The following is a 26698-nucleotide window of genomic DNA, read 5'->3' as shown; positions in this document are numbered from 1 at the left end:
ACCGGCGAGCCCGCCACCAGGTGGTACGGAATGTAGGTAAGTAGATAAGTTGGGGGGGGGGGGGGTGCATGTTATAACGTAGGGTGAGAGTGCTCGGGGAGAGAGAGAGAGAGAGAAACTTTATTGTGATTCTAAAGATTTGAAGGAGGGGTGGTCGGAGCCTCTCAGTCCAGGGCCCCACTGGCCTCTGCCGCCTGCCTGACCTGGCTAATTAAGGACTTTTGTCCTGCCAGATCGGAGCGGGCGAGCTGTGCCTCCCACTGCTCCATTGTCCTACTGGTGTTTGGCCTATGAGGGTGCTTAGTGCACTCCCAGGTTATGTGCATTAGGGTAGGTATGCCACCGCACCAAGGACAGTTGGCCCTATAACGAGTGGGATACATGGCGTTTAGCAATTTTAAATGGGGGAACACCCCGGTCTGTATTTTACGCCAATCGGCGGCCTCTTCCCCGTTAAGTTGTGGGTGAGGCGGCGGGTATTTTCTTCGGACTCCACGCTGATGAGCAAGGATGTCTTTGGCATTTAAATTGGTGGAATTTTGTGATGGGTAGTGCGGGTGGTTGGGGTTAGAAGAGGACGCCGTCGCTCGGTTAGTGAACCCTCGAGCTAACACGTTAGCCTTTTCGTTCCCCTGTACCCCCGCGTGGCCCGGGCACCAGAGTAGGCGATGATGGTGGTTGAAGGATTTCGGGATTATCGCGAGGCTAGCCGCAGTCACGTGCCCCTTGAGAAACATGCGACATGTCTCCTGGGAGTCCGTGACCACGACCGAGTCCCTTTGCGAACGCTCCGCGTGAGCGAGTGCGATCGCCACTGCTAATATTTCAGCCGAGGCTGGGGATCCCGCCGTGGCCGACGCGGTAATTTGCTGTTGGCTGACAGCGTTCACGACTGCCAGGGCGTACCTCCTTTGGTAGCGCTGCCCGGTCATGTCTGCATACAGAGCTGCGTCCGTGTAGTACGTGTTGTACCTATGGTTGTTAGAGTAGGCTGATTGAATGTGTTGTGCACGTGCTTTGCGCCTTTCTTTGTTGTACTCTGGATGCATATTCTTTGGAATTGGGGCTACTGTAATTTTGGATCTCATCGAAGGAGGGAGAGGTACGGCCTGCTCTGTGAGATAAATGGGGTATGCTGGGATATTGAGTCTAGCCAATATTGCCCTACCAGTTTTTGTGAAGCTGAGGCGCTCCCTCTGTCGCATCAGGGTGGCTTGCCTCAGTTCGTCGAAAGTATTGTGCACTCCCAAAGCTAACATGCGCTCCGTTGAAGTACATTTAGGCAGGCCCAGAGCAGCTTTGAAAGCGGTTCGAATTATTGTGTCAGCCTGCTTTTCCTCCTCCCTGTTCAGGATTTGGTACGGTAAGCCATAGGTTATTCGACTAACCACTAAGGCCTGTACGAGCCTTAGGGTATCGTCTTCTCGCATTCCCGCTTTTCGATACGTCACGCGACGTATCATTTGGGCTGTGTTGTTGGCTGTGGATTTGAGGGTCTTGAGTGTCTGTAGTGCTCTCCCGTCGCTCTGAAGCCACAAACCCAGGACTCGCATCGTGGGTACCTCTCGGACTGATTGGCCCTCAACCACGATGTTAATCGATCCTCTGGATTTGTAGCCTTTCGCGTGTATCCGGATAACCTCAGATTTTTCGGGTGCGCACTTCAGGCCACTCCATCTAGAAAATTTCTCCACCGCTAATACTGCACTTTGGAGCGTATATTCCTTATCCCGTAGTGAACCTCTGCTCGTCCACAGCGCGATGTCGTCTGCGTAGAGCGTGTAACCTAGGTCGGGTATCCGATCCAGATCGCGCGCGAGTCGACACATCGCAATGTTGAAGAGAAGAGGAGATAATATAGCTCCTTGAGGTGTTCCTTTGTCAGGCATTTTAAATAAATCCGAAGTGATTTGGCCAATACTGATGCTCGCCTTGCGGTTGGAAAGAAACGCTCTTAAGTAATTGTATGTGCGCTCACCACAACCCGCGAGTTCGAGTTCGTCCAATATTGCGGCGTGAAAGACGTTGTCAAATGCTCCTTTAAGGTCTAGTGCTAGAACTAGTCTCTCGTCGCCGTACGGTATATTAGTTAGAATTTCATCTCCAAGTAGGAGGAACGCGTCCTGGCAAGATAAACCCGTGCGAAATCCTATCATGGAGTCCGGGAACCAGCTCCGCTCTTCCAGGTATCGCTGCAATCTGCTATGGATAACCCTTTCATAGAGCTTACCTAGGCAGGACGTGAGCGACACCGGCCGTAGTGTATCAATCGAGGGATTCTTTTTTGGTTTGGGGATCATGATTATTTTAGCCAATTTCCACTCTTGGGGCAAGTCTCCCTTGGCCCAGCACTCGCTATTAAATACCTTTGTGATTTTCGCTAGGGCTACCGAATCCATGTTTCGAATCATTGCATTTGTGATCGAGTCTGGGCCCGGTGCCGAGTTTTTAACTGCGGATTGTGCCGCCTCATACACTTCCGCGTACGTTATATCTTCGTCTAATTTAGGGTTCGCCTCCCCCGCGTATTGTCTTCTCGCGGACGACGATGCCGTAGCAGGTGAGGGTCCTATGTACTTTTTCTGAAGCACATGAACGAGATCTTGGTCTGTACCCTCGAAGTTGTCTGCTATAATTTGGAGCTTCTTGTTGTTCTCAGTACGCGTGCTCATGGGGTCTAGCATGCTTCGTAGTATTCGCCACGTACTGCTCGTTCCCAGAGTTCCTGACAGGGTTCCACAGAACGTCGCCCACTCGTTTTTAGCGCGCTCGTTGGCATGGCCTTGGGCTTGCTCTGCCAAGAGAGCGATGCGTTGTCTCAGGTGTTTGTTTAGACGTTGCCTTTTCCACCTCTTGGCCAGTTTCCGCCTCTCTTCCCATAGGCTGACCAGGTGAGAGTCTATCACCGGCACTTCCGCTGTACGCTCAATGGCTTTAGTGGTGTCCCCGTGTGCTCGTCGAAGGAATTCGGTCCATTCTCGCATGTTGGTCGGGGCTGTATCCGACTCCTCCAGAGCTCTCTGGAGTTTTCTATAACGAGGCCAGTCAGTTAATTTAGTCTTTCCTATTGTTCTCCGTATGTTGGGCGTGGAGAGCGCTACTCGGATTATGTCGTGATCGCTTCCCAAATTTTCATCAAAGGAAACCCATTGTGCGTCTCTGATGTTTATTGTAAAGGCACGGTCGGGCGCCGTGTCTCTACTGACGCTGTTACCCGTGCGCGTCGGTTTGCCGATCTGATTGATTGCCCGTAAGCCCAAGGCCGTTACGGTGCGCTCGAGTAGGAACCCTTTGGGCGACGTTTTCGCGTATCCCCATAGTATGTGGGGTGCATTAAAGTCACCCACTATCACCGCCTTATCCCTGGTGCCCGCTAAATCTTTTGTTGCTGAGAGAATGTGGGGTAGGTCGTTCCCTTTGCTTTTGGGAGGACTGTACAGATTTGTGATTAGTGTGTGTGCCTTACTTCGTTTCTTTGGCATCACACTGATAACTATGGAATTAGTCTCTCCCTCTGTTGGCGGAAGTGTTAATAATTGAGCGTTTATCGACTTGCTCACCAGCGTGGCGACCTTCGAATTTTGAGGATCGCTCAGAGTGTAGTATCCCTGCAATTTGGCCGGCTTGGCCCCGACCTCCTGCAGACATATCACGTCGGGGAATTCTCAGTAGCCGTGTACGACATTAAGTTGCTGCCCACAGACTTCCAGGGAAAACATCAAGAAGGCGAAGATGGAAATTCAAGACGATGAGCAAAACAAGAACAAGGTAAAAGCGGGAACCAACGTTTTAACAAGCGTACTTGACGTTTTCATGGCGGAGCCAACGGTTTGACAAGTGGGCTTGTCTTTTTCAAGACTTTGAAAAATTCGAAGTCCAGTTGTCGAAACGTTTGCTCCCGCTTCTACCTTGTTCTCGTTATCATTGCCCCAAGACCTGACAGATTGGGTGGGCTGGAAAATGCGCAATGTGAATGATTGCATCGTTAGGGAGAGTTGTGGTCGCTGATTGTAGGAATACAAATGCTCCCGCACGTGGAAAAAAGTATGACAGAGTCGGTAGAAGCATACTGGATTCGCTGGCCTGTTTGAGTCGAACGCGGCATAGCCATGCTGACCTCGACAAACTTTAGGGAAACAGACTTCTGGCCACCGAGGTGAGCTGCTCGATATGGCGGGCTAGCGAATGAGCTTGCTCGTTGTCTTCTATCCCCAGATTACCGGGAATCCGTTCCCAGAGTGCCGGGTGGTGTGTATTGGAGACGGCTGTGTGTTTAGGTGAGAACGAAAGTGCCACGGAAGAAAGTTTTGTGCGAGATTTGAAGCGCGCCTTGGCTGTCGGATCGTGTAGTAATTTTGTCGGCGTCGTGCGCGGATTGTCAGACGGCGTCTGCAATGACCTGCAGTTCAGAATCCACGGCAGTTGACACGTTTATATAAGAATTTGAGAACGAATGCGATGAGTCCACTACTGCGGTAACCATTCGCTCCAGTGTACGGGAAGCAATTCCGTCGTACGTGGTGTGCGGTGGTGTGGTGAGATGGGCGGCCCGGACCTGTCAGCGGCCTTGGTTAACATACGTGCTCGCGTTCCTAGGAATTGGAAGTATATAGATTCGCGGAATCGAGTTGCATAGTGGTGTAGCTTTATGGCGCCAAAATTAAAGGGCACCAAAATTGGGGGTCGTACCCCCGACCTTAGGTGGGAGACGAACCCACGACCTTCGGCGTTAATTATGACAAAGTGAATTAAGGAACAGTTCATTTGGAGTTAAGGCACTCGAACCTTAAGGCACTTAAGGAGTTAAGGCACTCGAACATGAACCTGTGCTGTTAATTAAGGCAAAGCTGATTAAGGGCCAGTGAATCAGGGTAGAGCTAAGGCACTCGTACCAACGACCTTTGGTGGGAGTGAAAACCATTTGGAGATATGGGCGAATAAGTTCGACTCTCGAATTCACGATGTCACTTTGATTCCAACTGACATCGTGAAGCTCGAGAGTCGAACCCACTACCTTAGGTGTTAATTAGGATGCAGTTAAGAGTTCATTAGGATAGAGTTAAGGCGCTCAAACCAACGACCTTTGGTGGAATTCGAATCCGCGACCTCTGGTAGTAATTAGGGCGAATTATGACACAATTCATTAACGTAAAGTTCATTAAGGAACTCGGACCCACTACCGTTGGTGCGACAAAATAGCAGCAAGTAACACGCATTTGAATGAAAATGCCAAGCAACATTGTCACGTGGTAGTGACGGTCAAGAAAGCAGCGATACTGGGAGTGGGGAAACTGGCATTTTATTGGGCGAACCTGTGCCCTCAAAAATAGATTACACTCAAGGAATAACGACAGCGGCAAACACAGTCGGCGATCGCCGAAAATCTGCTGTGCCGGTCAAACGCGTCGGCTTTTATACACGAGTCATCGAAGGTTCCAGGGTAATCGGTGGTGCCCGCGTGTCTTCCAGAAACTTTTGCAGAATTCGCGTCGCTCTTGCAATCAGAATACACAAGCTCCAGTGGCAATATAACCATCGAAAACCTTAGAGAAACTTCCGATACACTGGGGCGCGTCCAGCGCTGAGCGATAACATTTGTTAGACCGTGAAAAGCGCTCAGCCGAAAAAAACCGCGTGGCAATGACCCCCTCTCAAAAAGCAACGTCTCGATGCTGCGAACGTAACCGGAGAGCGAAGAAAAAGAACACTTGCTAAACAGTAACAAAACAACAAAGAAACAAAGTTGGAAGTATGATAGAGTCCAAAAAAAAGAAAATAAAGGGCCAAATTCAGCTACGCAAAGTCCCAAAGTTCGTTAGCGCTGGTAGCACGGCTTAAGTCGCACAACATGGACGTTAGCGCCGCCGCTGTGATAGCGAAGTGCCGTCTGGCACGACCTCATAGTCCAGCGCGCCAATGCTTCGGATTATATTGTAGGGTCCGAAATAGCGGTGTAAAAGCTTCTCGCTAAGTCCTCGTCAGCATATTGGGGTCCAAACCCAAACGCGGTCGCCAGGCTGGTACTCGATGTAGCGTCGTCGAAGGTTGTAGTGTCGGCTGTCGGACCTTTGCTGATTCTTGATCCGCAGGCGGACGAGCTGTCGGGCTTCTTTGGCGTGCTGGTGATATGTGGCGACGTCAAGATTCTCTTCGTCGGTGACGTGTGGCAGCATGGCGTCGAGGACTGACGTCGGGCTCCTGAGGTAAACCCGCTTAAACAGTGGGATCTGTGTTGTTTATTGTACCGCCGTGTTGTAAGCGAAGGCTACGTATGGCATGACGGCATCCCAGGGCTTGTGTTCGAGGTCGACGTACATTGCTAGCATGTCGGCGAGGGTCTTATTCAGGTGCTCCGTAAGACCATTCGTGTTCGGGTGGTAGGCAGTTCTCCTCCTGTGGCTTGTCTGCCTGTATTGCACATTGGCTTGGCTAAGCTCCGCTGTAAAGGTCGTTCCTCTGTCTTCAGGGGCGCCATGTCCCAGCAAGATGTTCTTGATGAAAAATTTCGCCATTTCGGCTGCGCTACCTGTCGGCAGAGCTGCTGTTTCAGCGAACCGGTTAAGGTAGTCCATCGCCCCGACGATCCACTAATTTTCGGATGTTGACATCGGAAAGGGTCCCAACAAGTCCATCCCGACCTGCTGAAATGGTCCGCAGAGAGGCTCGATCGACTGTAGTAATCCCGTTGGCCTTGTCGGTGGTGCCTTGCGTCGCTGACAATCTCGGCATCTCTTGACGTAACGGGCGACGTTTGTGGTCTGGCGCGGATAGTAATACTTTTCTAACTGCTTTCTACAATGACCACTGGAGGAATGGCACGCTTCCACAGGAATGGCGCCATGCGGACATCATGCTAATTCCTAAGCAAGGCAAGCCACTGTCCCTCCAGAATCTCCGACCTATATCCTTAACTTCATGTGTAGGTAAACTCTTCGAGCGCGTTGTACTTTCGCGGCTACAACCCTTCCTCGAAGACAGCCAATTCTTTCCGTATACACTCTTCGGCTACCACCTTAACCTCTCTGCGCAAGACATTTTGCTGCAGCTTAAGGAGGACGTTGTAGATGGCCCCACTACGGCACAAACCAGAGCTATTCTGGCCCTGGACCCCAAAGGGGCTTTCGACAACGTCTCCCACGATCTAATTCTCGACAATCTGGCTTCTTCCCAATGCGGCACACGTACCTATAACTATGTCAGAGCTTTCCTGTCGGACCGCATAGCCACTATTGGCATAGGAGAGCTCCGGTCAGACGTCATCGCACTCACAGGTAGAGGAACACCACAGGGCTCGATCTTATCGCCCACCCTCTTCAACGTGGCAATGGCTAAGCTGCCCCCCTTAGTAGACCAGATACCCACCATCCGGCACGCTCTCTATGCCGACGACGTTGCGATCTGGGCAACCCAGGGATCCGACGGGGCCATCCAGAGTGCTCTCCAGGAAGCTGTACGTGTCGTGCAGAGCTATGCAGCCATGGGAGGCCTTTCCTGTGCAGCCGAAAAGTCCGAATTGCTCCTCGTACACAGGCGGCGCCGCAGAACCGACGAATCCCCTAATATCTCCCTGTTCTTACAAGGCAGCCCCATCCCTCAGGTAGCTAGACTCCGCATCTTGGGCCTCCACATTCAGTCGGATGGCAAAGCCTCGCACACTACGCACCTTTTCGGTCAGCAGATAGCACAAGTCACACATATGATAAACCGCATTACTAATCGTAGAAGAGGCCTTCGCGAGAAAGAAGTCCTCCACATAGTACAGGCTCTGATAATCAGCCGGCTCACATATCACCTCCCCTATCACAATCTCACCCTCACTCAAACTCAGATGGACGCCCTTCTGCGGAAGGCAGTGACAGTGGCTCTTGGGCTGCCTCCACATGCATCCACAAAACGGCTTCTTCAGCTTGGTATCCACAACACCGTAGGCGAGCTTTTGGAGGCTCATCGCAATGGTCAGCTCCAACGTCTCAGACGCGGCCGTCAGGGCTGCGCTATACTTTCTCGTCTTGGCTACCCTGTCCCTGAGACACCCACACACGTTCCACAATATCGCCTCGCTCCTGCTCTACGCGCTAGCATACAAGTAGCTCCAATTCTCCGCAATATGCATCCCGAGTGACACGCCGGCCATAGACACGCCCGAACTCAGGCCCTGGCACGCATTTTTGGAGACCGCACCACAATTACACCGGTTTTGTACACTGACGCGGCCCGCTACCCAGAGAGGCGGGCCATGTGTTTAGCTGTAACTGACAATACAGACGCGCTTAGGGTGTGCGCCACAGTTCTAACAACGCACAGCGGCTCAGCAGAGGAAGGGGCAATAGCCCTGGCCATTGTCCATGCCTCGACCCTCTCCGCAGTCTGTCACCATAGTGACAGACTCGCAGGCTGCCTGCCGGGCCTTCGCGCAAGGACTCGTGACTGCACACACACATCGAATTCTTTCCTCTGTACCCCCCCCCCCCCCACGTTACACAGGGTGCGTATCGTCTGGACTCCTGGACACGCCTCTCTCCATGGTAATGAACGCGTTAATGCGGTAGACCGAGGTCTGACCGGCCTGGCACCATCGAAAGAGCTGTCCAACCCAGACGACGCACCGCCAGAGCCCCTACAGTACACTGAGAAGCTCGAGTACTACCGACAAAGTCGCCATAACTATCCCCCTCCTCATCCTTCGCTTAATAGAGCAGATGCCGCTGTCTGGCGGCAACTGCAGACCAATTCATTTCCCTGTCTCCACATGCTACATATCTTTTTTCCCACCTTGTACCCTTCCTATTGTCCCCACTGTGGGGCCGAACCCACGGTGTATCACTCCATATGGGAATGCCCTAACCCTTCAGGTGTTCCTTCTATACCCAACCCTACCCTTTCCTCTTTGGAGTCTGCGCTGCTCAGCCCAAGCTAGCGGCAACAGCAACGGCTGATCCAGCGGGCTCGCGAAGTCACGCATCATTTCAAACCTTGAAGCACAGAGTCTACCATGCGTTGGAACGTGGCGGGGGCATTGCATAAACCGAACGACATAACCTTGAATAGGTTATGTCGCCCGCCTTTCGTCGCCCCATCCGGGGCGACGAAAGCGGTCTTTTCTTGGTCATGCTCATCGACAGAAATCTGCCAATCACCAGATCGAAGGTAGAAGGTAGATGGCAGATGAGGTAGACGAAAATTATTTGGCACCGTGAAGACAATCAAAAGCGTCGTTGACTCGTGGTAAAGGGAAACGTCCTTTTTAGTGATTCGGTTTAGGTGGCGGTAATCAGTGCAGAAGCGCCACGTGCAATCTTTCTTTTTGACCAGCACGACCGGCGACGCCCAAGGACTCAACGAGGGCTTAACAATGCCTCTGGCGAGCCTCTTGTTTACCTCCTGCTGAATAACTTGCTGCTCCGCCGTGGACACTCGATACGGTTGGCGTTGAATGGGAACATCACCAGTGCTTGTCCGGTGCTTAACAAGGAACGTCTGACCAAGTGGTCGATTGTCAGTGTCAAATATGTCGCGGTAGGAAAGCAAAAGGCGATATAGGGCAGCTGCTTGGTCAGGTGCAAGGTCCGGAGCGACTATGGGTAGTAATGGGCTTTCGAGGTTCAAGGCATCCTGCGGGTAATCAGGAGGATCTAGAGATGCGTCCGCTGCAAAAACAGTGACGTGGTCGTCTGCCACTGACCGGAGCGTGGCCACCGCTATGCCTTCAGGTAACACTTGCCTCGTCAAACCAAAATTGATAACGGGGAGACACATCCGATTAGCGGGAAGGGTTACGACGGAGTGTGGCACAGAGATGTCGCTCGCCAGGAGCGCAAGACGAATAGGTGCGACGACATAGTCGCCATCAGGTACGGTTGCCGTTGAGGCCAATTTGACGAGGGTTAGGGCATTTGGAGGTAAGCGAAGAAACGCTATAGTGCAGAAGGTGTTGGTTGTTCGAGGCGAACGCCTGAAAGAAGAGGAAGCTTGAGGCACATCGTACCGGTGGAACAGTCGACAAGAACGGAACGCGTCGTCAGAAAGTCGAGCCCGAAGATTAGGCCATGAGGGCAACTGGTCAGCATGGTGAATGGGACTGTAACTTGGCGGCCTGCGATTCCTATGTGAGCAGTGCACATACCCCTGATGGCAACAGTGGCGCCATTGGCGACGCGTACGGCTCGAGCGATGGCAGGCGTAAGAACTTTTTTTAGGCGACGACATAGGTTAGCGCTCATTGTGGTTACCTGGGCTCGAGTATCAACTAATGCCGTCAACGGAACACCATCTACGTCTACTTCAATTAGGTTCGTATTGATGAGGAGGGTCAGCGGAGGATTCGGACAGGACGAACGTGATGCAGCACTACCTCCAAAAGCCGCATGGCCTAGTTTTCCGTCGGTCGGTTTGGCGAGGAAATGCGGCGAGATTGGGGTGACGGGCAGCGACGGCATTGAGGCGATGGTGATCGAACGGAGGAGCGGCTGTCAGGAGCGCCAGAAGTAGGGTAGAGACGGCAAGGTGAATAACGGCGAGCGTCAACGTATGGGCGAGGAGCAGGGAATGAGCTCCAGTACGGCGGCATCCTGGTGGTGCGGCAGTGGCGGGATACATGGCCGACGTGGTGGCAGCGGAAGCAGATCGGTTTCTCGTCTAGGGTTCGCCATTCAGTAGGATTGCGTGATCTGGGAGCGAAATACTGGTCATTACAGGATGTGCACAGGGGAACGGGGGCCGAATCAGGTCGGGAGACATAGCAGGTGGTAGGGATGCCAAGGTTTGCAATTTCATGCACCACAACTGCTTGAATAACGGAAATAGCAGGGGGCTGCTCGGTCAAAGGTACCGTGAAGGGGTCGTGAATGAAGGGGGGCCGGACTCGCAGCTTCAATCTCATGGCGAAAGATACGTGTGACGTTCTCTTGAAATGGTCGTGTGGCGGTAAGAGCGGAGCAAGAGTACGTGGCAGAGGAGCTTGGGAGCCGGGAAAACTCTAGGATGACGCGGCGGCTTTTGGCTACCTCGAAGCGGTGGCATTTTTTGACGATGGCGTCGATGGTAGAAACGTTGTTATAGACCAGTAAATTGAAGGCGTCGTCCGCGGTGCCTTTTAGGATATGGCTCACCTTGTCAACCTCGGTCATGTGCTCGTCGACTTTTACGGCAAAGCGCGAGCACTTCCTGTATGTAGGAGACATACTATTCGGTCGACGACTAGACACGGGTGGTAAGCTCTTTTCGTGCAGCCTGTTGGTGACCTGACGGGTTGCCAAATAGGTCGCGAAGCCTCTCTTTGAAAATATCCCAGCTGGAGAGCTCGACCTCACGGGTGTGAAACGAGACACGCGGTGTCCCGCCCAGATAAAAGATCACATTGGCAAGCATGATAGGAGGGTCCCAGTGATGGCTTTGGCTAACACGCTCATACATGCTGAGCCAGTCATCGACGTCAACGCCATTTTGGGCGCAGAATGTTCCAGGACCACGGAGACTAGCAACCGTAACGTACGTAGTGGTTGGCGCCGCAGGTGTAGGTGGTGTCGGGATGGTTCCATCGGAAGCCACGGCTGAGAAGACGACGGTGCGGCCGCTTCGGAGCTCCGTGGCGAGGACGGGGAACGTTCCACCTCCACCGCCATCTTACGCGAAGGACGAGTCAGTAAGACGAGCAACTATTTACAGGTTGTATTTACAACAGCGGTTGCAGCGCTGACCGGTTAGATTCACAGCGCGAGCCCAGTTCGTTGTTCCTCCTCTTTTCTCGAGTGATGGCGCCCACGCGCCTCATTCAAATAATCAAATACCGCACGCGTGTAGCAATATGAATAAACCAGCCTGGCAACAAATGGAACTTCTTTCAAGCTCAGTTGGATCACTGAGTAGGTGCCATTTAGTAGGTTCCCTTGCAGACAATATTGTCAGCATGTACCTACATCTGGATACGTGCCAATGTTAATGTGATTAGCGCTTTTCAGAGTCGGTTGGTCGTTCACCTGCCTGCCGGCCTGCCCGCGCCTCCTCCCTGCCTGCCCTACCTACCCTACTGGTGTAAAATTTCTGCAGCGCGAGGCAGTCAAGTACGCAAAAAAAAACAGACGAAGGAAGAGGACAGCAAGAAGACGACACGAACGCTGCAAACACAGCGTCAGAGGCACCACTGACATCGGAAGGTTAACAAGCAGTAAAAACCAGACAAGATTAGGAAACCCGAGAAATATCAGAGGCGTATTTTATATTTAAAAAAAAGTTGGAAACAGATGCGTCAGTCAACCAGCAGTGTTTTTAGACGATAACGAGTTCGCGCTTTTGAGCCTGTGCCAATCCTTATCTTGTCTGTTTTTTACGGTGGCTTAACCTTCCGATATTTTTGCCAGAAAGCTCTCCTTCGCGCACAGCGTTCGCCGCCAGCGTTCCGGTAAACATTACGGTTACATAAGCTGCATTAGCCGGGAGGCATGAGAAACAGTGAGATATATATCTGTGTGCTATCGTGTTCCGTTCGTAACACTGAATTTCAGTGGTTGATCGAGAGCAAGTTTGCATTTTCCGCTGGTCGATTGGGATCGGCCGGCTCCGCGGCGGAGCGTTCCTCGTTGATCCTCCGAGCAAAGAAGGGTTTCACCGGAACTCCGACAATGTTTTGGCATCACTTCCGGATTCTTCTAGTGGCTTGGCTGTATTCGGGTCTTTTTCAGGCGTTGTTCAGCGACCCTGTGCCTACATTCTCGAAATGGGCGTCCTTCAACCGTGCGGCAGTCATTCTTGCATTGAGCGATTCTGACAGCAGCAATAGTTCCTCGGAAAGTAGTAGCAGCAGCGACGACGAGGAGTTGTACGTGCTTCACGAAATGGTATTACGGTGCAAATGATGGAAGCGCGATATGGCTGGCGTATATGCTGGGCGCCCAACTTTCGCTGCGCTTCCTGCCAGAGCATGGTTCGATGCTTAGATCTGGATTGGGTTGCCCCGTGCCGGATTGTGTTGATCTGTCGTGCATTCAACGCGCCGCTTCAGATCGGCCAGCGGGATTCGCCAAAAGGTGCAGCTTAATGAACCTGAAAGTTTTTTGACGTGTTTTTACTGTTTGCATCGCCGGCCATGTTTGGTACCATCGGTTGGTCACGCCGCCGCTGACTACGCCAGATTTTCAGCGGGGCAAATAATGCTTTCCCATTACGAGAAATTTTATAAAATTTATCCGGTGCAAGACGGAATCACACTTGCTACGCACAGAGTCTTTGGCGTTGACGCTAGATGGCGCTGGCATGCGCCAGAACCGCAATAAAGGAGCCCGGCTACACACAAGCCGCGGCGTTGGCAATACCGTGTGTCAATACTTTGCTCCAATACTAATCCAGCTAACGTAGACATGAGTTTTAGGCTAAGGGACGTAAGCGGCTTGCGTACGCAAGAACTAGGGGCTTAGAACGACAGAAAGCTGAGCTAGTTAGTAAGGATTCATTATGCAGAAAAAGGTGAGGCGTGCTTACAGGACACAAGAGAAGAGGAGTGGAGCCACGTTGTCCACTTTTCTTCTCGTGTCCTGTCTGCACGCCTCACCTTTTTTGCATAATAACTAGTGGCTACGGTACCGCGCATGCGCAGAACCAGACGTAGGGGTCCGCGCAATTGCAATACCGTGGCCATTAGTTCTTGCGTACGCAAGCCGCTTGGGTCCCCCAATCTAAAGCTGTCTGTTTATGAGATGGGTTAACCCGTAATTTTTGGCAGATGACGAGGTTGACATGTACAACTATGACTCAAGGAGGATGACCAATAAATCTAAATGTGCACTTCATTTCTCCTAGACCTTCCGCCGCTGAGCTCTGCGCTTGATCAGCCACTATTGCAAAGAAGTTGCAGTCAGTATACTAAGGATAGGGGAGGGTCTAAGGAAGTTTAACTGCATGGGGCACTGTGATCGCAACAAGAGGTATCGTTTCTTAGTATGATAGGGCAACGTGGCAGACTGCTAGTTTGCCACATCGTGTGTCTGCTGATGTGCCCATACGGTTTCGTTATCGATGGATGGCATGGAGGTATGAACCAAATTGGAGAAGAAAAGATATGCCTGATTTTGACATAATCATCGATGTTCAGTTAAGGCGAAGCTTTCTTTGCCTCCTCCTTCGACTTTCCCACTGTTGGTGCTGCTACTGTCTTGCCCATAATACAACAGCTTGAACCATTGGGTATGCGTGCCCGACAAAAAAATATGACTGACGATAACGATACTCCCTAATGGAAAATTTGAGCGTACCTCAATACGTGTTTTCATATCGTTATATATTGAGGCATCGCACCGATCACCGCACTGACTAGAAGAACCGTGACGCGCGGCGCTCTATACACAGCGGGCACACAGTTGTCGCTTCCCAGCAACTGCAGCTTATGCAGCCATAATCTTTACCGGGCAGTGCTTACGGTAAACGATATGTGCAAAGGCGAGCTTTCTGGTTCTCCTTTATTGCGATATCAATTATATATAGACAACGGGCGCATTTTGCCGTCGCCGTGATGTTCCGCATAAGGACCAAGGGCGATAACATCGCCGCCACGCGTAGTATGCTGTATGTGTGAGTGAAAGCAAGCGAGATAAGCCGACGATCACCGCTCAATCAGGCGCGCGCGAAGAATAAAGGGAAGAGCAAACGCGCCGTCTTCTGTGGCGCGAAAGGCCGCAGGGGGGAGGGGGGAGGGAGGGAGAGGGTTGCGTTTTGCTTTGGTAGCAATTGCGAATTTCGCGACAGGGCGCAAGAGGAACTGACGATCGCGGCTCAATCTCGCGCGCCATATATGAAATATAGCGGGTAGACGGCGAGGGAAGGAGTGTGGGCGGCTTCGACTCCGCCAACAATTAGGTGCGTACTTTGCACGGCCGCGCACGGTCACGTACACCGTACCTTGAAAGGATCTACAGACAGCTCATACCTTTACGCGCTGTGTTCTAGCCGTTTTTGCGTTGAAGACAATAGACGGCACGAAGGACACTTCGCTCGCTGCTGCTGCCATGCTTGCTCACACCAGCGTTTCGGCAGCGAGTATTCGCGCTCGTCGAGTATGATGTGTTCATGTTTGCTTGTGCGCACTGACACCATGCTTGTTGATTCAGTTGGTAAGCGAATGTTTCCAAGTCTGTACGGCCGGTAAAGCTACTATCATCGACTATCTTCACTTCGTATAGCAGTTTACTAATTTGCTACCGCAATCAATGCTTCGCCTTACGGGCGAAACTGCGACTTTTTTTTTCTTTCCTCCGCACAGTCGATGTCGCTGCTGACGCGGATGCGTGGACGCTAGCGCCATCTGGTGGTGCGTCATGGTGGCTTCCTCCGCTTTCCTCCTCATGCTTCCACTGCGCCCTCCTACTCCGCTTTCGTCCTCGCGCTCTTTGATCCAGCCGACTTTCATCGGCTGCGACGCTCCGCGTTCACTTTTTCATCGTTCGATCTTTTCGATCGCTCGGTCGCACCGAGGGAGGAAGAGGCACGCCGTCGCTGAACGCAGGAACTGCGCCTAAAAGCTGTGCTCGAAAACTCAGGTAACTGGGCATGTGCCACTGGGTATATGTGCCCGAATAGACATTTTGGGTCTATAGGTAAGTGGAACTGAACATATGAATGTTTTAGAGCGCAGCTCTTTGGCGCCCGTTCCTGGGTTTCGCGTCGTCGTCGGCGTTGTCGTCGGCCTCGTAACCAGCTCCGCCCCCCTTTCATCCCCCCAGCGCTAGCAGCGACCGACTGATACCGCTGGATGCCGCTGACGCCGCTAGAGAGTCAAGATAACGTGACTGCATAGAACACCGTCGCCGCCATGCAGAAAGAGGAGGAAAGGGTCCCCCCCCCCCTGTTCTTGGTGGCGGAGAGGGTGCTCTTCAGTTGCCGACGCGCCGGTTGTTTCACGTAGGCCCCGGCACGTCGACGAATACGTGACCACCTTCCCACGGCTAGACCTGGTTCTTAGCGCTGCGGAAGCGAGGGTATGATATTGTTTGTGTCGGCATCGGCGGCGTTGTCCCTGAAACCAACTCCGCAGCTGGGGTTGACTCACTATCGGCGTCAGCGGCATCAGTCAGTCGCTGCTATCTCTTCCCTCCTCTCTTTATCGTGTTGTCCGCTTGCTGCGCGCGCTTCTGCCCCCGTCGTTTGCCGCTGGGTGTACACGCCGCCCCCCTCCCCACTCTTCCTGCGAGTCTCCGGTTGTCAAAGCGCCGTCTCGAACTTAATTCCTTTCTTCGCTCCTCCTCCAATGCAACCCCTGTGCGGTGGCAATCAGAGAGCCAGATCGGTGGCGGCGGATCTGTATATGTGCACCGCCCGAGCCGAAATTGCCGCTGCCGTTCGCCACTGCGAAATTATCTGCCAGTTCTTTCTGAGCCATGAGCGAGACGACCGATGGAAGTCCTCCGTCTGCTGCTGCTGCTGCTGCTGCTAAACGAGCTGCCAGAGCAGAGGCCCAGCGCCGTCGCCGTCAGAATCCAGAGGTGCGTGCCGCCGAAGCAGAAGCTTACCGTCGCCGCCGTTGAGATGATCCAGGAGTACGCGTCGCCGAAGCAGAGGCTAAGCGCCGCCGCCGAGAAGACCCTGCCGTTCGCGCCGCCGAAGCGGAGGCTCATCGCCGCCGTCGAGAGAAACCAGCAGTAAGCGAGGCTGGTAGTAGCTGCCTACTTCGCCCCTACCGCACTCACGAAAGACGTCGTGCACTTCCTGCAACTCGCATTAACCGTCCATCGATCCACACCGATGTTAGTAGTGGGGGACTTTAATGTTGACATAAAGACAAACAGCAATTTCCTAACACTTATGCGGGAGAACATCCCGTTCCTCTCGCTCGTAACGCGTCCCACGGCTGTGACAACCTCGCGAGGCACTTGTATAGATCTCGTCTTTGAGAATCAAACATTGGTGTACCAAGTCGAACATATATCAGTCTATTTCTCCGACCACAAAGCTTCCTTCATGACTGTCAAGAACTGTTAATGGAGTCTTTGTTAAAGGAATACGTGTGAAAAATAAAAAAAAAATTCTGTGATAGCGCATACATGTGTTGCTCGATTTCTTTGCATCAATCTATCAAAAAGGTGAAACAGCTTATTTGCTGCGCTCAAATTTCGCATTAGGAAGTAACGTAATCGTCGGTAATTTTTTTAGTCAATGACCAAGAAAGAGTTTGTGCTCACTAGGAATATAATCAAATATACAAGCACAAGAGGCAAAAAGAGGCAAAACTGAAGAAGGCGCGGCTGCCAAGAAGGCAGTAAGTTAGTAATGGAAGCAGCCGAGTCTAGAAAAAGAAGTGAACAAAGCCATACCAGAACGTGCATTGATCGAGGAATGTTGCGCCAACGTTACTACATTAGTAACATTGTGTTGAGCTAGATAGAACAGTAGGGTAGCAAACCGGATGCTCTTCTGGTTGACCTCCCTGCCTTTCCTATCCTTAATTTTTTCTCTCTCTTCTAGATAGAACTGCACGTACTATGTAAATGACGAAAGTTCCGCTTACAATCGATTCCCACAAGATCGTGGTACAATCGATTTTCGGCTAAGATTTTTTAAATTCTATTTTTGCTTTTAAATATATTTAATGTACTTTTAAGGAAACTACTTGCCAGATTTAAATGAAACGTTTTTTTTTTGTTTGTTGCAGGAAAGTAAATCAAAGTAGGAAAAAAAGACGTGGTCTTTGGCACGGGAACGTTTTTAACCTCAGTACATTGATAAACAACGAAAATTTGCTAACTTTCATTTTTTCGTATTCTCATTTCTTCAAGAAAACACTTCGTAATTTACTTCCTATCTCTGTAATCTAACGATCAATTTCACAGTATATACTAAAAATATTTTTACTTGAAATTAGTGCCCTAAAACATTTTCATGAACCATCCAACTACCCGACTCATCGCCAACCCTATAAGAGTGCGTTCCCCCAAGTGTATTAAACAACCAATGAGCACTACCCCGACCTGCGACAGTCCTCTGCTGTAGCTCTTGGCGATCTCGACCACAAAGCGTTGCGTAGGGACGTTATTTGGAGCTTGGTGAAAACATGAAACTGAATTTCAGACCACCTATGCCTCAAAATTGTCCGCTATAAGATTGTACAACGGAGTTTAGAGTCGAAACTTTCAATTCATGCTCCTCTAACATGCTTGTCTTCCTTCACTGCTGATCTTCTACCACACCCACACCGCCTCGTTGCAGCGGTCGACCACTTCCCTCCTGAATGCTCAGCACCCAAGCAGGAAGACCTCAACACCCCACAAGATTAGACAATGCGTCGCTAAAACGAATAATATCATGCCACTTACCGTTAGGAGAGACCTTCCATATACTCTTTCCGGATCATGAAACTGCACCCCCTCCCCTAAATTTGCCTTGCGGGACAGAGGGCGCCAGTCAAGCAGCGCGAATGCGTATTGTCGGGAAAACGGGATAGGCCGAGGTTCGGGTCCTGGAGACGGCTTTAAAGAGCGCTACTGCGCGCGGGCTAGGGCGCACATTCAAAATTAATGACCAACATTAAACCGATGCACCCTACTGCGTCGTCTCACAGGGCAATGTTTAGCCTTAGAAAGCTAACTGCCACATGCTACTTAATTGGCAGACTTGAACTGCAGCAGTCATGGCTAAGCCTTCTGTCTACTCAGACCAGCATATTCGGAGCCAAATTCGCGTGCGAGATAGTCCCGATGATGACCAATTAGGCTCGGTGCTGATTTGAATCCAACGCACGCCGCCCTGCTTGAGACAAGGACATAGCCAAAACTATAGGACGCACATGAATACCCAATGAAGTCGTATGGTTTTTCTCTTTCACTCATTCCCCTTTGTACATTGTACTCAGTCGAAGCGAGTTCGACTGAGTGTTACCAAACACTACGCCCGGCAACGTATGAAATCGATAACTGGGCTTCATCTCGTCTGGCCGAGTGGTAGATTCATATATAAACACGCTATACAGCACGCCGACGAAAGTAGTGTTGTCCTTAAGGTGTTGAAACGTCTAACCCTTCAAGGAAACGCCATATTGCTAGGCGTTCTTGAGGAATATTCCTGCAAGACAACGCCATTTTCGTCAGCGTTCTGCTTCTTGCGTTTCTAGCTGGCTACATATAATATAGCACAATATAAAATTAGTTCCGCAACCACTGCTCCGCAGCTAAAAATTTAGGCTCATATTTAGGTGGGCAAAGGCACGCTTAGCGTGCCTCCTCGGTTGGGCTTATGATGCACACAGTAACAGACAACGCGCACGGATCGCTACACGCCCATGCGGCATTTTTTATTGGGGTTCATCACCGACGCTCTCTCGCACCCAAACACGCGCGCAAAGCCACTGCTGTGACGGAGCGGCACATTGCAGAGGCGTTCGCCGTCCGACTCCCCGCAGAGCAGATAGCAGAAGAAGGAGAAGAAGAGGGGTTCATCCGCGAGGAAGCCGGCCCTGGTGTCCCGAGGGGCGACGGCCGTTCCGGAGGCAGATCTCGCCACGCCCGCAGTTTTCAGTGCCGACCAAGCAATGCCGATGGAGGCCACGGCACCCTGAATCTCCAGGTCCGTCGATCCACCACCAGTCCCAGGAAATAAGCACTCCTGGTTCTCAGTGTGGACCTTCGCAGGGTCATCCGGGCTGCTGGCCGCGACTTGGTCGTAAAAGAGCGCCGCCGCCAAGCGCGCTCCGACTCCTGCCATGAGCACCGCGGTGCTTACGTTGGCCGCATAGAAGGGATCTTCCATGTGTGCCAGGCGCAAGCGGAAGTTTCGAAATCTGCCTGTGACACGTCCAACGTCTTCGTTCAAGGAGTCCCACAGAGACACCCCTGTAGGTGACTTAGCGCCGGCAGAGGCGAAAGCCGCGTGCCGCATCCAGTTGTACAGCGCGCTGTCAGTCACCGATGGATAGCGCTCGTACGAGTCAGCGAAAGTCTTCGTGTCTAGATTGTACAAGGTTGACAGTGCCAAGTCGAAGTTTCTGTGCCTGCCAGACAGTGCCGACTTATTCGTCGCTGCACCCGCAGAGACGTCGGCGAAAGTCCCGTCGCTGCGCCGAAGCATGCCGGAGAAGGCCTCGTGGACAAGCGTGGCCACTCGCCGGATGTCCACCACCTCGCGGCTGAGTGGCTGGTGGAAGTAGGCGTCGATAGCAGCGCCGTAGAACCTGTAGGCGTCCGAGAAGCACCTGTGGTAGACGGACTCGGTGGCGAGCTCTCGACTTCCTCCGAGCAGGCTTGCCAGAAGGTCGAAGTTCGTGTAGTCGACGAGCGCCTGCACGCAGAGGCCTCCGACTACGTCGTCGGTCACGTGCTCACCATGCTTAGCGTGTACCTCGAATACGGCAGAGAAAACGTCGGCGCCCTGAATGGCCACGCCGCCTCGGAAATGGTCTTGGTCGTCGACGAGCGAAACGTTGAAGTATCGCTTCGTCAGGGCATCCCACCGAACCTTCGACACCGAGGGCGTGTACTGGAGAAAGAAGGACGCGTTGGCGCTCCTAGTGACGTAGTCAGACGCCCCCTCGTAGCGTGCAAAGAAGTCGCCCAAGTGACCGAAATGTCTGGCGATTTCTTTCAGCCTGGTCTCGTTGACGCCTAAGTCGAGCGTCTCGTATGTTAGACGCAGGTGATCGAGGAGTCTGCCCGACTGTCGAAGCCTTGCCAGCGCCCTCGCGTGACCGAGGAAACGCGTGGGCAGGCCGAAAAACAGAGTTTGTGTCCTTGATGTCGATGTCGCTCTTTCTTCCTTCTCTAGGATAGCGACGTCAAAAGCGACGGGTATGAATACCCGTCTCGCCATGTAAAAGAGAGCCCCGAGAAAGTCCGGACGGTCGTTTTGCTTTGGCCAAGTGATGTTGCCCTTTCCGAGGACCTCCTTGATCTCGGGCGACCTCGGCCTTTTGATAATGTCCAGGCACGTCTGCGTTTAGTCGGTTGAGTGCAGAGTTGAGACGCGTAAAAAAATGGATTTGCGACAATAGCCACTACCAATCTTTATGCGCTCTACCTTTCGCAATTTTATCGCGAAAATTATTGAAACATGGATAACAATCCCATTGTAACTTTAATAACCCGTGATCATGCCAGTGCCTTTGTCATGTATGAGGGCGAATCAGAAAGTCTTTGCTCCGATTTTTTTAGCCAAATTACGGCTGTGGGTTCGAAGTCAACATATCCATTCCCAGCGGTGGACCTTCCTTGGAGCACCCGGCCTTTTCTGCCGGCAGCTTCGCGGCACGACGCTGGTGTCAGGTGTCGAAGATGGAGGTTGTGCCTCACACGTCCATGGTGTACGAGCAACGAAAAGTGATTCGCTTTCTATGGAACAAGGGATCAACACCCATGGAAATCCACAGGGAAATACAGCACACGTATGGTGAAATGTGTCTCGCTTTGATAAGTGTGAGGCGGTGGTGGTGTGAATCCGCAAAAGGCCGCGGAGACTTGAAGGACAATGAGCATTCGGTGAGGTCACGTGCGTTGATGACTGACTTCAACGTGGCACAGAGGCATCTCGAATTTAGTGCTGCAATGGGGCAAATGTCTTAACCGGTGTGGGGACTATGTGGAAAAATAGTGTAACGTACGTAGAATAGTATGTACATTTGTAATTACCTGTGAGTACATTATTTTGGGTAATAGCAAATATGGGCAAATACTTTCTGATTCGCCCTCGTATGTATTATAGAGCATACATATTTTACTTATCCATCATTGCTGACACTCTCAATGATTAAAATATCAACATATGATAATTGATGCACGCTCATTTTTATTTATCTGTCACGGACATTTGATAGTACAAACCGCAATACCCATTTCGCTAAACTATAGAGAATCGCCACTTGTGTCCCAGCCGTTTTCCTATGAATCAGATACTTGTATAACAACAAGTTGTCCGTATTTGTAATGTTTATTCCCTGCTGCAAACAATTATTGAAGTGCCTCACGGCTGTATCTGGGATCATTTCAGTTTGTGGTATATATATCAGAAAAGTGAATGACTCTTCTTTCTTCAAAACACATTCGCCAAGGTGATAATATTATTATACTTTTCTTTCATAGACATAGCATCTTGTTTCAACAAACTGAATTCTGACTTAGAAAATGTACCAACGTACTGTAATGCCACCGTGTTACCGAATAATGTCCCCCAAAGGTAAACTTTTATTGTATGCACATAAGCGACATTTATAATCGATTCCAACTATTGTTTTTTGTCCCCATTTCCTTTCTACTAGTTCAAAAACTGGACAATCGGCCGCTTTCTGTGCAGGTGCTGTTGGAACAGCGCCCCCATCGCCCGTCGGCCCATAAAGCGGTGAAGGCACTTTTGTGCTACTTAAGGACGACGGGCTTGTGCGACCATCTGTGACTATTAATGAAATTTCTGTAAGCCCACACACGTCAGCGAACTCACCGCAATTTCCTTCTTTCTTTCCCTCCTCTCTTTCCCTGTTATCTTTGTTATCCCCTTTCCCATCCCCCGGTGTAGGGTAGCAAACCGGACGTTATTCTGGTTAACCTCCCTGCCTTCTCTTATCTCTTTCCTCCCTCCTCCTCCTATGTGCAGCATTCCTCGAGGCTGAACTGTGAGTGTTCAACAAGCGTGAGCGATGCATTCTTGTGTCTTGCACTGCCTAACCACACCAGCGCCTCCTATCAATATCTGTGTGACCAGTGAGGCGACTATTTCTCTGGGAGGTAAGAGACGGATGTAAGTTCCAGCTCGAGCTTGTCAAGATCGTGTCCTGCGCATTCTGTGTTTCTCCGTCTCATCATATTTCACTCAGCTAACATGCTGAACAATTCACGGTTTTGTACGAGGAGCTTTTCCTAAGTTCTTATGTTGCATTCATAACCGTCAGTTACGGGGGGTGGGGCGCAGAGGTGCTCTCGCCCCCTCCCCTTTCTTCTGCCCCCCACCCTCCGGACCACAATCCTTAGGCAGCCCCAATTCATGGCTGTATTTTATTGCGGACATGCAATGTACTACTGTAATCAGATCACACGTCAGGATTCATGGCTGTTGCCGGGTGTATCACAATTAAATAATATACATACAGCGATGTGCAAGCTTTATCTTTATGCACTTTGAAATCTTTATGCACTTTGCAACAAGCTGTTTAAAAACTTCAAGGTTCGCTAACGTTCTTTATCAGCTCTTGATTACAAACGACAGCGCCTCTCGGCCAAAAATTCACAAGAACAGAGAATCCGAAACCAGCACTTCCCTTCAGTGGTTTATCTCACTTCAATAAACGTAATTCAGTCAAAAGAAGGGCCTTATGTATGCGTTGGATCTTTAAGGTTATGTGTCCTGATTCCAGTGCCTCGCTACCTATTGCAAACTGCCGTTCTATTCCGGGACTGTTAAACATTACTTGAGTTTTCTGCAGATTAATTTTAGACCCACCCTTCTGCTTTGCCTCTCAAGGTCAGTGAGCATGCATTGCAATTGGTCTCCTGAGTTACTAAGCAAGGCAATATCATCAGCGAATCGCAAGTTTCTAAGGTATTCTCCATTAACTTTTATCCCCAATTCTTCCCACTCCAGGTCTCTGAATACCTCCTGTAAACACGCTGTGAATTGCATTGGAGAGATCGTATCTCCCTGCCTGACGCCTTTCTTTATTGGGATTTTGTTGCTTTCTTTATGGAGGACTACGGTGGCTGTGGAACCGCTATAGATATATTTCAGTATTTTTAGATATGGCTCGTCTACGCCCTGATTCCGTAATGCCACCATGACTGCTGAGGTTTCGACTGAACCAAACGCTTTTTCGTAATCAATGAAAGCAATATATAAGGGTTGGTTATATTCCGCACATTTCTCTATCTCATGATTGATAGTGTGAATATGGTCTATTGTTGAGTAGCCTTTACGGAATCCTACCTGGTCCTTTGGTTGACGGAAATCTAAGGTGTTCTTAATTCTATTTGCGATTACCTTAGTAAATAGTTTGTAGGCAACGGACAGTAAGCTGATCGGTCTATAATTTTTCAAGTGTTCGGCGTCCCCTTCCTTATGGATTAGGATTATGTTAGCGTTCTTCCAAGATTCCGGTACGCTCGAAGTCATGAGGCATTGTGTATATAGGGTGGCCAGTCTTTCCAGAACAATGTGAACACCATCCTCGAATTAATCTGCTGTTACCTTATCCTCCCCAGCTGCCTTCCCCCTTTGCATAGCTCCCAAGGCGTTCTTTACTTCTTCCGGCGTTACTTGTGGGATTTCAAATTCCTCTAGACTATTCTCTCTCACATTATCCATCTACTTAGGGCAGGTAGTGTCCATGGGTCCGGATCATGAGACTGAAATAATCAGAAGAATAAGAATGGGCTGAGATGCGTTTGGCAGGCACTCTCAAATCATGTACAGCAGGTTGCCACTATCCCTCAAAAGAAAAGTATATAACAGCTGTGTCTTACCAGTACTCACGTATGGGACAGAAAACTTGAGGATTACGACAAGGGTTCCGCTTAAATTGAGGATGATGCAACGAGCTATGGGAAGAAGAATGGTGGGTGTAACGTTAAGGTATAAGAGAAGAGCAGATTGGGTGAGGAAACAAACGCGGGTTGATGACATCTTAGTTGAAATGAAGAGAAAGAAATGGGCATGGGCGGGACATGTAATGAGGAGGGAAGATAACCGATGGTCACTAAGGGTTACGAACTGGATTCCAAGGGAAGGGAAGCGTAGCAGGGGGCGGCAGAAAGTTAGGTGTGCGGATGACATTAGGACGTTTGCAGGGACAACATGGCCACAATTAGTGCATGACCGGGGTAGTTGGAGAAGTATGGAACAGGCCTTTGCCCTGCAGTGGGCGTAACCAGGCTGATGATGATGATGTCCGTATTAAATGCTACACGAAGATTCTTTTAGCATGCACAAATAAACTTCCAAATTTTGATCACAATAGCGACTAATTTATTTTGTGTGCCTCGATCGTCTCACTGGGGGGGGGGGGGGGGGCAAAATTAGTGCGATTCCTACACCAAAACACCTCATTTTCATCTCCCGTCCCTCCCCTCCCCTTGGAAATATGGGAGCGCTACGCTTGTGTAAGCATTCTCGACGAACCTGTTTAGGCAATCCTGGTTTTCTCCCTATTTTACTACCCGCCGTGGTTGCTCAGTGGCTATGGTGTTAGGCTGCTGAGCACGAGGTCGCGGGATCGAATTCCGGCCACGGCGGCCGCATTTCGATGGGGGCGAAATGCGAAAACACCCGTCTACTTAGATTTAGGTGCACGTTAAAGAACCCCAGATGGTCGAAATTTCCGGAGTCCTCCACTACGGCGTGCCTGGTAATCAGAAAGTGGTTTTGGCACGTAAAACCCCATAATCTAATCTAATCTAATCCCTATTTTACAGTTTAAACATAGCCATGGCAGCAAGGTCTGAGCGAAGCGCCACGTGGTCCTTACGTATATGAAGCGCGAGGCCCTCTGCACTGGCTCCGGCTTGCCCATGGTGCCCGGCACCATGCTGAGCCGCGATGCTGCTCTCCTGGCCAGCCGTCGCCAGGATTCGGTGAGGACGCTGCCGCCGCCCTTCCTCGAGTGAGAGGCGTCCCACCTTTGTCGTATAGAAGTAGAGGGCGCAAAATGACGTGGCTAAAGTCTTGCGGTCATTTTTCTATTCTTCAGTCGCGACTTAGCGGTAAATGCGAGATAAGTGCGTTAACATTACGTCGCACCTTCAGATACCGGATACGTGATTGATACTGCGTTTACCTTATTGCGAAGAATTGTTCAGGAGCTCACTCGACATATGCCTTGCCTTTCCGAGGAGCGAAGTGGAACTGACGATGGCTGGAGTAGCAATCACGCTGGCTCCGTAGGAATAACTTCAAAGAAAAGCGATTCTTATGATATACTAATAAAAATCGGGCTCTCGGTTTGCTGGGAGAAGCCGCTAGGGGGCCACGGAGTGCGGACGCGCGTCGCACCGGCTCCGCAAATTTTCTATGGTTTTCGGCGAATTATCTACAACTATCCTGTTCACGGTATTCCCAGCTGCTTTCGAAAGTTCTACGGACTCTCTAGATACCAGATTTCGGCAGGTGAGCCCGTTTTCCGGCCACTTTTCGAAGATTTTCCGCGTCGCCACGTCGGCACGACAGCCAGGCTGGTAGACAAGGCACGGTAGGCCTAAGCGTCAGCGGAGCCCCGATCCGCTGCGTCGGTTTCCGAGATGGAAGTCGTGCAAGTCGACGGGGAGGAAATATCGCCGACGGAGCTCGGAGAACAGCAGGGATGGTGCGAGATCAAGCGTAACACCAAGAAGGCGGCGGGAGACGCCGACCCTGCGACGCACCAGCAAGCCGCGACAGCGTATTCCAAGAAGGCGGCGTCTATAAAGCAAGCGACGCACTACGTGCGGAAGATCACCATGGCGAGCCGAATGCCCAACCTACCCACGGACGACTACAAGATCATCGTGCGGCCCCGGGACGGCATCAACGTGTCGAAGTACCAGAAGGACCGCGTCCATTGCTGCATACGCAACGCAGCAGGCGTGGGACGCGAGGCAGCTGAGGAGGACAGCGTTTGTCTCAATGAGCGCCAAAACGTGATAGTGGTGAGCACTCCGTCAGAAGATCGCGCTAGACGATACGGCAGCATTTGCAAGCTGCGCATTGGCGACCGCGAGTTCGAAGCAAGCGCCTACAGAGCGGCTCCGGAGAACACATCCAAAGGTGTTATCAGGGG

The 26698-nt window shown here is 51.1% G+C and overlaps 1 protein-coding gene across 2 annotated transcripts in view; it reads right to left on the bottom strand.

Moving 5' to 3' along the window:
- LOC135913658 (uncharacterized) overlaps positions 1-26698 on the bottom strand; it is a 68022-nt gene that overhangs the window by 27145 nt on the left and 14179 nt on the right. Inside the window, exons 4-5 of one of the 2 annotated variants that reach the window (XM_065446207.2) lie at positions 25412-25562; positions 19237-20898 (exon numbers count right to left, since the gene is read on the bottom strand). The exons of the other annotated variant lie outside the window; for it this stretch is intronic. Coding sequence (XP_065302279.2) covers positions 19246-20898; positions 25412-25562 — 1804 coding nt within the window. The 3' untranslated portion in view covers positions 19237-19245. Of the gene's footprint in view, positions 1-19236; positions 20899-25411; positions 25563-26698 lie in introns of those variants that run through there. 2 annotated transcript variants of the gene reach the window in all.

Source organism: Dermacentor albipictus, unplaced genomic scaffold (genome assembly GCF_038994185.2).
Source record: "Dermacentor albipictus isolate Rhodes 1998 colony unplaced genomic scaffold, USDA_Dalb.pri_finalv2 scaffold_42, whole genome shotgun sequence".
Taxonomy (NCBI): domain Eukaryota; kingdom Metazoa; phylum Arthropoda; class Arachnida; order Ixodida; family Ixodidae; genus Dermacentor; species Dermacentor albipictus.
This window is presented reverse-complemented; position numbering and strand designations above follow the sequence as displayed.